This window comes from Staurois parvus, unplaced genomic scaffold (assembly GCF_062004578.1).
Source record: "Staurois parvus isolate SC_StPar_1 unplaced genomic scaffold, SC_StPar_1.0 ptg000155l, whole genome shotgun sequence".
In the NCBI taxonomy this organism is placed as follows: Eukaryota; Metazoa; Chordata; class Amphibia; order Anura; family Ranidae; genus Staurois; species Staurois parvus.
In genome coordinates this window covers 4,296,326-4,313,128 of record NW_028317951.1, presented here as the reverse complement: position 1 = coordinate 4,313,128, position 16,803 = coordinate 4,296,326, and the positions used below count along the sequence as shown (strand labels likewise).

Below are 16,803 nucleotides of genomic sequence, written 5' to 3'. Positions count from 1 at the left end.
TTCAAACCACCAGTTCCTGACACAACTGACTAAATCCGCCATGAATCATGCCCCAAACATGTTATTATTTTTAACATAGGCCTCTGTATGGCCTTCAATTTAAGCTGCTTACGCTTCGCCACTCTGCCATGGGCCCCTGTACCGCCTCCTCTTGCTGCTGCCAAGTCCAGAGTGTGTCATGGGTCCCTGTACGGCCTCCCATTGCTGCTGACTTCATCGCCAGACTCTGCCATGTGCCACTTTCAGGTCTCCTTACACTGTTGGTGGGTTCCATTTTGTGATAGGGTGCTGTATGGCCTTCCATTGCTGCTGCCTCCACCGCCACCCTGCGCCATGTGCCTCTGTCGTCTGCTCACGCTGCTGACGGCTTCCGCTTTTTAACCGAGGCCTGTGTTTGGCTTCCGAATACTGCTGCATCCACCGCCACCCTGCGCCATGTGTCTCTGTCGTCTGCTCACGCTGCTGACGGCTTCCGCTTTTTAACCTAGGCCTGTGTATGGCTTCAGAATAATGCTGCCTACACCGCCATCCTGCGCCATGTGCCTCTGTCGTCTGCTCACGCTGCTGCCAGGTCCATACTGATTCATGGCCCCCTGTACTGGCTCCTCATGAACGTGGTTCAGCGGGTTTGCATCACTTAACGGCAAATCGTTGACAAACGCTGGGACGTTCAGTGTTGTGCGCATTAAGCCAGACACCAAAGGGCAGCACAGACCTGTTATTACTCGCTCAAGCATGGCTGAACAAAACCAGTCTCTACCACAAATTGGACCCAGACCTGCCCAGGGTCTCGTAAGTAGATTGCACGGAGGAGTAGAGTTCGTTATTGGAATTAACTGTGAGGGACTTTTAAACCTAGGCCTGTGTATGGCCTTCAATTGAAGCTGCTTCTGCTCCGCCACTCTGCCTTTGGACTCTTGATAGTCGACGACGATGCAAACCCGCTGAACCACGTTCATGAGGAGCCGGTACAGGGGGCCATGAATCAGTATGGACCTGGCAGCAGCGTGAGCAGACGACAGAGGCACATGGCGCAGGGTGGCGGTGTAGGCAGCATTATCCTGAAGCCATACACAGGCCTAGGTTAAAAAGCGGAAGCCATCAGCAGCGTGAGCAGACAACAGAGACACATGGCGCAGGGTGGCGGTGGATGCAGCAGTATTCGGAAGCCAAACACAGGCCTCGGTTAAAAAGCGGAAGCCGTCAGCAGCGTGAGCAGACGACAGAGGCACATGGCACAGGGTGGCGGTGGAGGCAGCAGCAATGGAAGGCCATACAGCACCCTATCACAAAATGGAACCCACCAACAGTGTAAGGAGACCTGAAAGTGGCACATGGCAGAGTCTGGCGATGAAGTCAGCAGCAATGGGAGGCCATACAGGGACCCATGACACACTCTGGACCTGGCAGCAGCAAGAGGAGGCGGTACAGGGGTACTATTAGTCGTCTCCCCACGCTGCTGCTGGGGGGACTTTTTAACATAGGCCTCTGTATAGCCTTCAATTTTAGCTGCTTACGCTCCGCCACTCTGCCATGGGCCCCTGTACCGCCTCCTCATGCTGCTGCCAGGCCCGTAATCTGCCATGGGCCCCCATACCGACTCCTCATGCTGCTGCCAGGCCCGTAATCTGTCATGGGCCCCTGTACCGCCTCCTCATGCTGCTGCCAGGTCCAGAGTGTGTCATGGGTCCCTGTACGGCCTCCCATTGCTGCTGTCTCCATCGCCACACTCTGCCATGTGCCACTTTCAGGTCTCCTCACACTGCTGGTGGGTTCCATTTTGTGATAGGGTGCTGTATGGCCTCCCATTGCTGCTGCCTCCACCGCCACACTGTGGCTCCACACTCTGGTTTTGGCCCCGTGACTGCCCAAATGAGTGAAGTGTGCGGTGATTCTAAGATCGACGGCACTCATCTGCATGTCATACTGACTGACAGTATTAGTTCTCTTCCTCAGCAGACTCCAAGGGCATTTAAATTAAAGGTACAGTGTTCTGCACTAATATAAAGGCTCTCTGAAGCCTAGAAACACCCTTTTTATAAGTTAAATTCGCAGCGAATATATTCGCCTCGAATCAAATTTATTCCGCGAATTCGGCGAATCAGCCGAATCAAATTTTTGAATAATTTGCTCATCTCTAATTGTAATCAATTATTATCTCAGACTTTGACAACAATAGGCCTCATGCACACTGGACATTTTAAACACTCCTGCATATTAGCCTACGACTCCATACACACATAGGCACTTGGAGGAGTTTAGAGGCAGAAAAAAAAGCCCCACTGCCAGCAGGTCCAGGAGCAGCGGCATTTTGGCAGAAAAAAAATGCTTGATGCATGTAAACACTAGGCGTGTTTAGAAGTTGGGCATTAATTCATTTCAATGGCAAGAATTAATTATTATTCTGGCTAATGAACTAAGTTATTACGCAAGTGCTTCACACACCTAAATGCGTTATACTTGTTTACAGGTGTCAAGTGTTTTTTCTGTCCAAATGTTGCTGCAAGGAGGAAAGAAGTCTAGCAAAACATCCAGTGTGCATAAAGGCTAAAGCCCAGTACACACAGGTCGAATATCGGCCCAAATCAACCATTACAGTAGAACCCAGAGAACTTTCAGCCTCTGTGTACAGCTGCTTGTCCGCTAGAAGCAAATCTCACGACTGGCTTCTGTCAAGCAAGCATGTTGGAAAACCCACAGCCGATCTGCATCTGATCAGTGCTTGCAGTCAATGGCTGGGAGCGCTGACCAGTGTGTTCTGGCGATCCCTCTGTCAGAACACAATAACACAGTGGGGAGATTGCTGTACGAACATTGCATAGTTAGTACAACAACCTCCTCAGTTCCTATTCATTCAGCTTGCTGGGTTGAATGAAAAAAAAACTTAAAGTATTATTATACCCAGGACCCTGCATTCACTGTATCTGGCCTCCTACAGTACACACAACATGGAAATGCAATTATTTTAGTAAATAACCTGCTAAATATCTTTTCTCATCAGCTGTATATAGCAGTCTTGTGGCTTCAACAGGGCACTGGATAAAGCTTGTAGGAAGAGTATTCTTTCTGCTCCAAGAGGATGTGAACCCCTGACCCTCTGTCTGGACAGTGCTGATTGGCCCTGTGCTGATCACATGCACTCTCCCAAGAAAGAAAAAAAAACCTTTCTAGTAACACACACTAAACTGAGCATGTGCATGTGGCTACGGATTCAGTCTGTATCAGGTGGACATTTCAACAAGAGGAGAGGCAGAGAAGAAAGGATCAAACAGTCTTTTCACACAATGCAGAGGATTAACCCCTTATGTTCCACAGTGAGTATAACAAGCATTCTTTACTGCATATACAGACTGATTTTACTGTTGTGGGTTTAGTAACACTTTAATGTGTGTAGCAGGCTTCAGATTTATCCTTGTACTATCAATAACTTATCGCTTTAAATGAAAGGTACTTGGATTCTCATTAAATTGGTACCTGATTCTGTCAGTATGATACTCCACCCATATGTTCTCAAAATAAAGAAGTGCATATTATAAGTAAACCATACAAGAATTAGGCACTGAAGTCCAAAATGTATAATCATGTTTCCTCCTCAGTGTGAACCTTGATAAAAGACCAATTTGAAGTGGAATTATAGGGGAAATACAAAATGACATGCTGTATATTAACAGCAGTTTTTTCAGTTATTTTTTTCACTTCCTATGATTAGGGGACAGCAGCATTGGCACACTGTGGATAGGGTAGTGTTATATGGATATGAAGTTTTAAATGGAAGTTAAATAAGCAACAAGCACAATAAAATCCAGTCCAGCTAATTCTTTAACCAGTTACAGCAATCGGGGCTTTAAGCATATAAATACATTCTGACTGTTGTAAGCACCCTGTCGATAATAAATGGTTGGTCAAAACTTTTGTAATTGTAATTTTTTGCTGGACTGCCTAGTCTGCATGTAACTGTGGAGAAAAATATAAGTGAAGGCATGTGAAATAAAAAAAAAAAGAATTCATATCCTGAATACCATCATTACAGGTATTAACCACATAATATAATATTTTGTGCTATAGGGGTCCTTTAATGTTGAACACTTTGGCAGTACTAAGTACTGATATTCCCACTGCTGACCATGAGCCCAGCTGCTGAAAGGAAAAACGAGCTAAAAAACATGTTTAAATGAAACAAATCCTTATCTGTAATCTTTCATTTGAAGCTCCAACACTCTCTTTATATAGACATTGGAGCACAGGAAGTAGGTGTTAAAATAAAACATTCAATCTATCCTGCCTAGATATCCGAGAGGCTTCCACGGGGACACTTGGGGGTTATTCCAAGGGAGACGACCACCGTTCTGCCCAATACCAAGAGGGGGAGAGTCCATTATAGACGGTCCAGCTCATCCATCCCATGATGCAGACCTCTGGTTATTTATTGACTATATGCGTATTGAAAGATACGCATCTGGTGAGTGTGTATTTTAACTATTCTATCACCTCGCCGCTGGAACGTGAAGTCACTAACATCTTCTGTAGCCATCACCTACCATAGACTGTCACCATTTTAATATACATATATTTTAATATATTATGATCTTATCAATTCATGATTTTACGTTTAGCTGGATTATGGACTTGAATTTGTATACGTTTTACTAATATGGATCTGCATTTGTTTTAGCGCTGCACTTTCTTTTTAAGTATCTTGTGAGGTTTTATCCTGGTTACCTTTTCGTGCTTTTAGCTACTATATTATTATTAAGCGCTCACTGAGTATACGGTTTTATTCTATTTTGTTTACCTAACGACTGAAAGAGGAGTACACTGAAATAAAGTCATATTGTCTGACTCATGATAAGATCTTGATTTTGCACGGATCAATAAAGCTATAACAACACTACCTGGTTATTGCTACTGGGAAAAGACTCTTCTGAGAGTATGGCGCTAGTTGCCTTTCTAATATTCTGTCAGCTACACTAGATGATTTCAGTTCCAACTAAATCTATCCCCCCATCATCACTGCACACTGAGTGTACCACAGGGAGAAGGTCTCAGTTAACCTTGTCCTTTAGTGAAAGATTAGGAACACATTGAATCTGTATCAGTGCTCTATGAAGTCCTATCACTGAAGTGTAATACTGCCAGCCAACTTCTATGATACATTTATTTATATTGTATTATTATACTGTAACCCTGAGATAAATCAAGCCACATAAATAGCTGCTGCATTGGACATGAACTAAAATCACTTTATGGAGTTAGGTGAAGTAGTTGAGTGCTATTAAGTATTGGTATCTGAAAAATGGACCTGAGCAATGAGCCTTGAGAAGGGAACATTTTATCTTGCATATTCCTGTTTATCGTTGCAACAGAGGCTGATCTATTGATTTGCTTACTGATAGATAGTTGCTAATAGAAAATGATGATAGAAAACAGGTTTTGCAAGTGGCTTATCAGTGTCTTGGCATTTCATTTATAGCAAAGCAATGTTTTGGTAACATTTAAACTGGATAGTGGTAATACTCGAGATGATGTTAATTCACAGAATAATAATAGAATTTCATGCATGATATTTTATATTCTCAAATTACCCAGTTCCAATGTTCTTTCCTAGTTCAAGAAAAGACTACTCATCATTATGCCTGAAAGCCAATATAGTTTTAACTAAAACTATCACCTGCTATGATTATCTAGTACTGCAAATGGCAAAATATATTTATTAGGATAACTTTATAACAATATTAAGTTCTTATGAATCTGGCACTAGACTCATATTCTTGTCTTGCGATATATGTATATACAGTGCTCAGCATAAATGAGTACACCCCAACAGATTTGTCACAAAATCTTTACTTTCCTTTCAGAATCAACATTTTCTAAGGAACACTATACTACAAAATCCTCCCACAAATGTGTGCTATGGATTGCAAACAAGATTTGTTAATTTGCACACACAAAAAATTATATTTCCTAACAAGACCATGTTGCAAAAATGAATACACCCCAATGAAAGTCTTAGGATCAAAGCTAGATTTTAGACAACAAAATCCTAATTAAAAAGAATTCAACTGCAGGTGAGTCTGATTATTCATTACACAGGTGTCCAGCAGACAGTTGATTATAAAATGGCGTTACTTAACAAAGATAACCCCTTCCCATTTCATGCTGTCAGCAATGCACCACGTGGAAGAGAAATGTCACAAGGTCTGAGAAAGAAAATAATTTCTTTACACAAGAAAGGTCAAGGCTACAAGATGATCAGCAAAGCTTTACTTGTCAGTCAAGATAGTGTACAAAAGCGATACAAAGATTTAACAAAGATGGAACTGCAACCATCTCACAGATACGTCCAGGCCATCCACGGAAGTTAACACCTCGACAAGAGTGTCTTCTGATGAGAAGGGTTGAAGAAAATCACAATGCAAGTTCACTGCAGTTAGCTAAAAAAGTAGAAAGGCAAACTGGGGTGATTGTTTCCCGTGACACAATACGGCATACACTGCAAAGGAATGACATGCATGGGTGTCATCCATGAAGGAAGCCTCTCCTAAAGTCCATGCACAAAAAAGCTCACCTAAGATTTGCCAGGACCCATGCTGAAAAAGAGGAAGATGACTGGGACTCTGTACTCGTGAGTGATGAGACCAAGATAAATGTTTTTGGAACTGATGGCTTCAAAACTGCATGGTGTCATAAAGGTGAAGAGTACAAAGAAAAATGCATGGTGCCTGTAATGAAACATCGTGGTGGCAGTGTCCTTCTGTGGGGCTCCATGAGTGCTGCTGGTGTCGGGGAGCTGCATTTAATTGATAGTATCGTAAATTCACAGATGTACCACTCTATATAGAAAGAAAAGATGCTACCATCACTCTGTGACCTTGGTTGTCGTGCACTTTTCCAACATGACAATGATTCAAAACACACAACTAAGGCCAAATGTTTTCATTTCTGTAGAAAAACAGGGTGAAAGTGATTCAGTGGCCAAGTATGCCTCCTGATCTGAATCCAATTGAACACCTATGGGGATTTCTGAAGAGACACATTGAGCATCACTCTCTATCCAGCATACAGGCTCTAAAAGGGGTCATTTAATGAATGGAAAAAGATACAGTAGATGTTGCAATATGTCACCAATTTGTTCATTCCATGCGTAGAAGACTTGGTGTTGTCCTTACAAATCAGGGATTGTCATACAAAATACTAGATGTAGTAGTTTTTGTTGTGGGGTGCATTCATTTTTGCATCAACTAATTTGAGTAAAACTAAAGATTTTGTAATCTAAGTTATATTATTAACCTTACCTTCATGTCATGAACTAAACAAATATTCCATAAAACTCGGTTTTGTCAAAAGTTTGGAAATTGTTAATTGAAATATTGATTAAAATCTTACTTTTCAAAAGGGGTGTACTCATTTATGCTGAGCACTGTGTATATATATTATTATTATTACACAGGATTTATATAGCGTCAACAGTTTGCCCAGCGCTTTACAATATAACAGGAGACAATACAGCAACAATACAGTTCAATACAAGAGGGATTTGAGGGCCCTGCTCCTTGGAGCTTACAATCTAGGAGGGAGGGGCTAGTGGCACAAAAGGTAGTAACTGTGGGTGATGGACTGGTTGGAAAAGTAGAAGATTCCAGTATTAGCTGAGGGCAGGATAGGCTTCCCTGAAGAGATAGGTTTTCAGAGATCGCCTAAAAGTGAGCAGAGTAGGCGATAGTCTGATAAACTAGGGTAGAGAGTTCCAGAGGATGGGGGAAGCTCTGGAGAAGTCCTGGAGACGAGTATGGGAGGAGGAGACAAGGGAGCTAGAGAGTAGGAGGTCTTGCGAGGAGCGGAGAGTACGGTTTGGGTGATATTTAGAGACAAGATCGTTGATGTAATTTGGGACAGAGTTATAAATAGCTTTATATGTTATTGTTAATGTTTTGAATTTTATCCGTTGGGCAACGGGAAGCCAGTGGAGGGATTGGCAGAGAGGGGTGGCAGATATAGAACGGTTAGTAAGTTGGATGAGTCTGGCAGCAGCATTCATGATAGACTGAAGAGGGGATAGCCTGCGATGAGGTAGGCCAATGAGGAGGGAGTTACAATAGTCAAGGCGAGATATAACCAGGGAGTGAATAAGTTGCTTAGTGGTTTCCGAGGTTAGGAACGGGCGTATCTTGGAGATGTTGCGGAGGTGAAGTCTACAAGTTCAGCAGACTTTGTAAATAAAGCACAACCTTATTCACCAAGTACCTGCTGTTGTGCTGAGCCTCTTTCACCGTGTTCTGACCCATCCAGGGGTCAAGCACAACCCGCTCCTGAGCTAATCCCTCACAGTGTATATTTCATGCATGTATATAATATGACAATGCACAGCTATGTTTTTAGGAAACTAAAAAAAATCACAATATACTGTTAATATACTGTAACAGAAGGTCACCTAGCTTTAAATCTTTTCTCAGATTGACTTGAGATACGTTATCACAAGAGTTAAAGCTTAGACTTACACATCCTAGTCAGGTTATTTACTTACACATAGGATGTGGATTTCTGCCAAAGAGACTACTATATAAAATTTTGGGACTGCCAATGGACGCTTCTTAATAGCAAGCATACTTGATGCATTACATTACAGTATAGGCAGTCCCCGAGATACAAACAAGATAGGTTCTGTAGGTTTGTTTTTAAGTTGAATTTGCATGTAAGTTTGAATAGGTAAATTTTTTTAGGTGTAACTCCAGGCAAAAAATACAAACTGTATGGCTCAAATCGCACCACCCAGACATTTGCGTGTAATTCGCACAGAAATGCAGTGCGATTCTTGTGCGAATTACATGCGGTGTCCCGCACCGCACAGTGTGACCCCAGACTTAAGGTAGATGTCATGTATAATGATATAGAGCGTAAACATTCTGATACTATTTAGTATGCTCACAATTTATTGAAATTCCTGTCTAGAGATGAGTGAAATTCAAAGTTTTTAGCTTCTCACTTAGCAAAATGCATTGGAGTCAATGAAGGCAAAATTAATAGATTTTTTTGTGGGTTTTAAAGTTCAATTCAACTTTACTGGATCAGCTCTTCTGCAATAAATGGCCCCTCATTAGCCTAATTATTTCCCTTTTTTAATACAAAAAAGAAATACAGTAACAATTAAAATATAAAAAAAATTAAAGCAACAGTACAAAGATAATGATTAAACATACAAAAAAGAAAAAAAAATGCAAACAAAGAACATTAAACTAAACAAACAACCCTAAATACTCATCTTCCTACCAAAAACACACTTTAAATAATGAGAAAATGGTAGATAATTTTCCACTTCAAAATATTTCACCCAAGGCAACATCAGTAAATTTAGGGCAAATTAAATTTACTAGCCCACTCTGCTTATCCATAGTCACCTGTACCACATGACGGATTTAGATATTATACCATGATAGAACATATGTATCAGTAAAGGCACAATATACTTGAACTGCAAATGTAATTTTGCTGACATTACACCTTTCATCCCTGTTCCATAACAATACTATTCCACAAATTGTTTAATTGAAACACATGAACATTTTTATATTTCACTTACATTTTTACTTTGGACTCCAGTGGCTGTTGACAGCCCATACATTTCATACTATTATTATCTATATCCATGTCATCCTGGTGGCTGTAAAATATGTATATGAAAAACAGTTTGTTATAGCCATATATACAGGGCAGTATATTACATATGCTAATAAACCACTGAAAGAAGAAAACCATTAAATGCCTTTTCTTTGAACAGTTTGCCTCCAGACATTATAATCTGCTTTCATGTTTGCCAGCCATATGTTAGTCCCAAATACCATTGTGATTTATAATAAAAATGCAATTTAAATTGATCGTTTATATTTCAACATTAAATATTTAGCCAAAAGAAGATCAAGAGCTACCCTATTGAGTAAAATGGAAATTTTAAATATAAAATTCTTGTAATATACACTATATTGCCAAACGTATTGGGACACCTCTCAAAATCATTGGATTCAGGTGTTCCAATCACCTCCATGGTCACAGGTGTATGAAATCAAGAATCTAGGCATATATGCTGCCCATACATGGGTCGATTTTCTAACAATTTTTCGCTCGAAAATCGCACCTAAGAATAAGCGGCCGATTTTTGCTCTGTTAGTGGGGCAATGGCACTGGACGATTTTCGTGGTTCCTCCCCATTTCCTTTATTGGGCATGCTGGAAAATTCATGAAAAATGACTGATTTTCTAAATCATTGGTGGCACTATCGGATTACAGAACGAACGATGTTTTCGATTTGGAATTCGACCCATATATGGCCTGCTATAGACTGCTTCTATAGACATTTGTGAAAGAAATGGGCCGCTCTCAGGAGCTCAGTGAATTCAAGAGTGGTACTATGATAGGTTGCCACCTGTGCAATAAGTCCATCCGTGAAATTTCCTTGCTACTAAATATTCCACGGTCAACTGTTAGTGGTATTATAACAAAGTGGAAGCAACTGGGAATAGCAGCAACCACAAAGTGGTAGGCCACGTAAAATGACAGAATGGGGTCAGAGTATGCTGAAGCACACAGTGTGCAGAAGTCACCAACGGTCTGCAGAGTCAATTATAGCTAAAGACCTCCAAACTTTGTGTGGCCTTCAGATTAGCACAACAACAGTGCATATAGAGCTTCATGGAATGGGTTTCCATGGCCGAGCAGCTGCATCCAATCCTTACATTACAAAGTGCAATTCAATGCATCGGATGCATTGGTGTAAAGCATGCCACCACTGGACTCTAGAGCAGTGGAGACGTGTTCTCTGGAGTGACGAATTACACTTTGCGGTTTTTACGGTTGCCAGGAAAACGGTACTTGCCTGACTGCATTGTGCCTAGCGTAAAGTTTCGTAGAGGGGGGGATTATGGTGTGGGGTTGTTTTTCAGGGGTTGGGCTTGGCCCCTTAGTTCCAGTGAAGGGAGCTCTTAAGGTGTCAGCATACCAAGACATTTTGGACAATTTCATGCTCCTAACTTTGTGGGAAAAGTTTGAAGATGACCCCTTCCTGTTCCAACATGCCTGTAAGGGAGCTTGGGGTAGAGGAATGTGACTAGCCTGCACAGAGTCCTGACCTCAACCCGAACATCTTTGGGATGAATTATAGAGGAGTCTGTGAGCCAGGCCTTCTCGTCTGACATCAGGTGCCTGACCTCACAAATGTGCTTCTGAAAGAATGGTAAAACATTCTCATAGACACACTCCTAAACCTTGTGGACAGCCTTCCCAGAAGAGTTGAAGCTGTTATAGCTGTAAACTCAATATTGAACCCTACGGACTTAGACAGCGATGCCATTAAAGTTCATTTGCGTGTAAAGGCAGGCATCCCAATACTTTTGGCAATATAGTGTACATACTCTAAGAACAAGTAGTGAGACAGAAATAAAAAAGTGGTTAAAACAGACAGTCACTTGTCTAACAGTAGCTATACATAGGCAGCTATGGTGCTGTAACTTAAATTAATCTGTTAGCCATTTTACATTTGTAATCCTCCTTAAAGTAAACATTCCTAAGGGAAATAAAGGGAAATACAGAGCTGCCATTGCTGACCTCCTTCTGAAAATGCTGGTTATCAGGCTGTAATGCAGGCCTCTAGCTTCAGATTAATTCAGCTTGCAAATATATATATTAATACTGCCCTACCATGTATCTATTCAGTACATACAACTTACATATGTGCTGCAAACAGTAATAAAAGATATTCAGTTAACAACACGTTTATTAAAGCATAAATCAAGCAAAATAAAACATGAAACAATAGTCCTTATGCCTATGTGAAATATTGAAAAATAAATCTACCAATGTGTGTTATTCAGTCCTTCAGGTCCAATCCCACTACCTACTGGACTGAAACTCACCACATAAGAATGGCCATCTTTTTAAAGCATAACTATACACCAAGAAGGTAGGAAGGTAAAAATCCTGTCTCTTCTGTAAGAGAAAAAAAAATACCTTCCTTCTCACAAGTTTTCAAATGTGCACTATTTTTCTGCTTTTAAGCTAAGTCAAAATGCACTTTAAAATCTCTTCTCCTGGAATCAGACTTGCTTTCCTTTATGGTCTCAAACTCAATATAGTTGGATATCCCACAGACAAATTAGCACACTATTGTATTAGCTTCCCAGTAGTTATGCAGTGCTTGGGAAAGACCTTATAGAGTAATAGGTTTATAATACAAAAACAAGGTTTAAAGAGCAGGAATCAGGTAATCACATATCTATAGAGAGCTTCAGTAAGCTAATATAAAATCACAGTCAGTATATGGCGTTAACCTTTTTTAAAATATATTTCTAATTTACTTAATGGTTAAAATATTTCTAAAGCCAATTAAAAAAGTATTGTTGGAGTAAGGCATGTTAAGTTTTTTTTTTTTGCTGTCAGTGTCCTTATGGAGAGATTTCCCGTTACTTCCTTACTCCTGAAAAAACTATAAGTACAAAGAAATCTATTCAAAGGTAAGGAAATCCACTCTTACATTTATCATGACCATATCCAACTGATAGACATATCCAGTCTTCAGGAACAAGGGGATGCTATTCCTGAAGACAGGAAGCTAGAACTGTCATTATATGTGTATCTCATGCTGGAATCATTACACCTTTTGTAACAAATGTAGTATCTGTTAAAGCCACAAATCAGAAACACAGAGAAAACATTGGCAGCAATTTCCAAATCCAGAAGGCCCTCTTCTTAATCTATACAGTATGCAAATCAATTCTATACAAATGAGTATTGTGGCAGACAAGTTTTCAGGTTGGGCTGAAGCTTACCCTTGCTTAAAATAGCCTTAACGATTTAAAATGAACACATACCTGCATGAACAAGCATGTTTTGTCACATATAAATCAGTATTGCAGTTTACCAATCCTTAGATTCCGCGACTGGATTAGTTTTATTCTTTTAGGGTTTTTAAAGTGTATTTTCACCTGGTGATCCTGACGGTTATTCTGTTTTTTTTTTCAACTTCCTTTAACAGACCATGCTGTCCAGAAATAATGGTTGTTACAGGGTTGAGGCAAACAGTTTACCACTGACAAGGCTGCCTATAATGGTCAGCTTTTATTGGTGTATGTAAAAAATGTATCCCAAATTGAACAAACTGTTGCTGTAATGGCTTAAAAAGTGTTGGATGGAGCTTTGATTTGTTAATCAACTCCATCTAAATATGTTAGTGCATCTAACACTGTCCAAAGGTGTCTCAGTTGCACCTCTATCCAGAGTGGAGACAATCTAAGACTGGAAGTGTGCTACTGGCCAGATTAACGGGTGGAAGTAAGGGAAAAAACCTAAAATAAAAAAAGGGCAACCACATTTAAGGATTTATAAAACTGAAATATATTGTTTGTTTTACGATTTACTACCGTTTTAATGTCGCCTTTTTTTTCTTTTTGCAATAGGAAGAAAGTTTACCTTGCAAGCAAGCAGGCCCCATCATGGGTTTGTTCAAATGAATGTTGAAGCCTTCCGACTTCTTCCTGCAAAAGGACAGTAAGATGGATGTCAAGAGTAGGTTTGAAGCTCATTAGCATTTTATGTATTCACCCTAATACATTCTTCTGACTTTTCAGAGTTGCTCAGAAAATATGACCTTTATTTTACAGATCTAAATCTATAATATATAATATTTTTATGCATAAACAAAGCAGCATGTAGAATACATGAAGGTGAGAACTGGAAGGTAAGTATTTGACAGGCAGGGATAGACAGGCATGCACTCAATGACCGAGATAAATATCAGTGTTGGTTATTTTATGGGATTAACCTTGTCAATAGTTAATTTGCTGCCTTAATTTTTTTCTCAATAACCCATTCACTTCCAGAACAGAATTAATGAACTACCCCACATATATCCAAAGACTTTTAGTTTCTGGTCTTATTCAAAGAAATATGACAGATAGACTAATGTAGGACAATGTTTCTATAATTACCCTTTAACCTCTCTCTCTTTACATTTGTTCTTGATGGCTAATCCATTTGTGCTTCAGTAATGAGCTAGGGCAAGATTCAAAACGTAGTCGCTTGACAAGTGGATTTTCCTAGCACCATTCAAATTACTCTTTTCATATTAAAATGTCTGCATACATCAAGATATCCTGTGTCCCCTCGGAACATCTGAGTGACAATGGAATATGACTGGCAGACAGAAAAAGATAAATGATGCCTTCTTGAGCCTCTAGAATGCCTAGAGTCTGAATATCTTTCAAACAGAGCTCAGTTTTAATGAAGCTAAGTCTGGAAAATATTGAATTTGTACCAAGTATATTGCTTATACAAGAAAATGTGCTATTTCCATACATTTAACCTTCAAAATGCTTACAATTCCACTTTATCCCTTGCGTCCACCAAAAAATACCATGATAATTTTGAAACCTTGTATAATGTGTTCCTGGCTTACTGTCAGGTCATCACTTATCATAGGACAAGGGGGTTGATTTACTAAAGGAAAACAAGATGTTCATTTTTCAAAGGAAGGTGCCCCAGAACTTAGTAAATGAGGTGAAATTTCCTTTTTTCAATGAATACCCAATCACATGCAATAAAAATAAAAAAGCAGAATTTTTGCTTGCAATTGATTGGAGGGTGGGCATCAGCAGAGCTTTACCTCATTACCCTGCACTGTGCAGTTTCCCTTGAAAAGTGAACAGCCTATTTATCTTTGGCAAAAAATCAAGGTGAGAATCTTCCTCCAGGCTTCCATTCAAGATTCCTTCTGTTAAAACCTTTATGGTGCAATACAATCCTCCACTCAGGGGCAGACTGACCATTTGGAAACTCGGCCACTGCCCGAGGGCCCGGGGTCAGTAGGGGGCCCCGTGAGATGCCCCTGGTACCTTTTTCATAGGCTTTTTTGAGTTTAGGCAAGGACACAGGGGCCCCATGATCCCCTATTGCCCGGGGGCCTCATGAGTTGTCAGTCCGCCCCTGCCTCCACCCCAAGCTATATAAAAGGCATGTGTAGGAAAAATCCTTTCTTTGATCTGTCAATGGGAATGCTAAATCATACTTCTTTTGCACTGAAAACAAATAGTTGTGAATTTCACTTTTTGCATATGCAAGATATGTTTGGGGAATGGCATGACACAGGTAGGGTTTCAAGAAAGACATAGGTGTAACTGAACATGAGCTTTGGTACAGAATGTGAGCTGGAATTCACACGTCTTCAGGTTTATATTTTGATGATCTTAACATGGTTTGAATATTAAAGGAGAAGTATAGTCAAAGTTTTTCTGGCAGGATCACAGAGCCAGCCATATGGTCAGAATTCACCCAGAAGCCTGGATCGGCATCTGGCTCAGCCTCTCACCTATCTGCCAAGAGCCTGAGCCAGCCCCTACTGCCCCCTCCATGGCCCAGTGCTCCAGTAAGCACTGACGGGGCAGAGCAGGGAGCCGGAGACTGACAGTCACAGCTCTCTGCTCAGAAAGGAGGGGAAGAACTGAGCAATCACTGGTATATGATTACTCAGTTCTCAGTTCAGAACCAGCAGGGGACAGATGCAGCATCGATCAGACCTACCTATGTGAGTATAATGTTTCTTTTTTTCTAAAGCACATACTTCTCTTTTAACCATTTGCCTACTGGGCACTTTCACCCCCTTCCTGCCCAGGCCAATTTTTTGCTTTCATCACTTTCACACTTTGAATTAACTTGAACTAACCCCATGCTGCCCAAAAGACTGAGCCCAATTCTCCCCAGGAACCCAAAGTCCCACAAGGCCACCCCGCCCTTGCCTTACTGAACCCTGTGGATTATCAGCCCCCTGTTGTTCCATATTGCCTTCCAAAGAACTTTACTGTGTTGCTGTGTCTGGTGTGGATCTGTGGACTAATGGAACTGTTGTCTGTGCCCCAAAAACCTCCCCAATAAAAGCCCGCATGTTGGGTTCCGTGCAATCTGTCTCTGTGTGCTCTCTGGTTCTACTGCTTGGACCTTGAAGAAGGGGACACTCCCCGAAAGCTTGTCCTCAAAATTATATGTTAGTGTAAATAAAAAAAGTATCACGGACAGTACTCAAATGTTTCTGACACTTTGAATTACAATTGCGCAGTCAACACTGTACTCAACATTTATAACATTTTTTTAAAGACAAATAGAGCTTTCTTTTGGTGATATTTAATCATTCACCACTGGGTTTTTTATTTTTTGGTAACAAACTAAAAAAGACAAAATGAAAAAAAAAGTTTTTTTGTAGTTTGTTATAAAATTTTGTAAATAAGTAATTTTTCTCCTTCACTGATGTGTGCTGATGAGGCTTCAATGATAGACGGCACTGATAAACGCACTGATGGGTACTGACAGACATCATTGATGGGCACTGAAGGGCCACACTGATGGGCACTGATAGGTGGCACTGACAGCACTGATAGGTGGCACTGCTGGGCACTGATAGACAGCAGTGATGGGCGCAGATAGGCAGCAGTGATGGGCACTGATAGGCGGCGCTGACTGGCACTGATAGGTGGCACTGATAGATGGCATGGATGAATACTGATAGACTGTACTGATGAGGAAGCACTGATAGGTAGCACTGATGGGTGTTGACAGGCATCACTAATGGGCATGAAAAGCAGCTCTGATGGGCACTGATATGTTGCATTGATGGACACTGATATGTGGCATTGATGGGCACTGATCGGCGAGAATGATGGGCACTGAAAGACAACACTAATGGGGCTGTACTGATCAGAGCATTGATGATCAGTGCCCTGATTATCAGTGTAGATGTCCCCTCTGAGGAATGCTGCTTACCGACTCTCTTCT

At 40.8% G+C, this 16,803-nt stretch overlaps 1 protein-coding gene across 1 annotated transcript in view; it reads right to left on the bottom strand.

The window, feature by feature from the left end:
• The window catches only part of SCHIP1 (schwannomin interacting protein 1), a 504,974-nt gene that overhangs the window by 358,131 nt on the left and 130,040 nt on the right, over positions 1 to 16,803 (bottom strand). Inside the window, exons 2-3 of the mRNA XM_089675432.1 lie at positions 13,453 to 13,517; positions 9,575 to 9,655 (exon numbers count right to left, since the gene is read on the bottom strand). Coding sequence (XP_089531558.1) covers positions 9,575 to 9,655; positions 13,453 to 13,517 — 146 coding nt within the window. The remainder of the gene's footprint in view (positions 1 to 9,574; positions 9,656 to 13,452; positions 13,518 to 16,803) is intronic.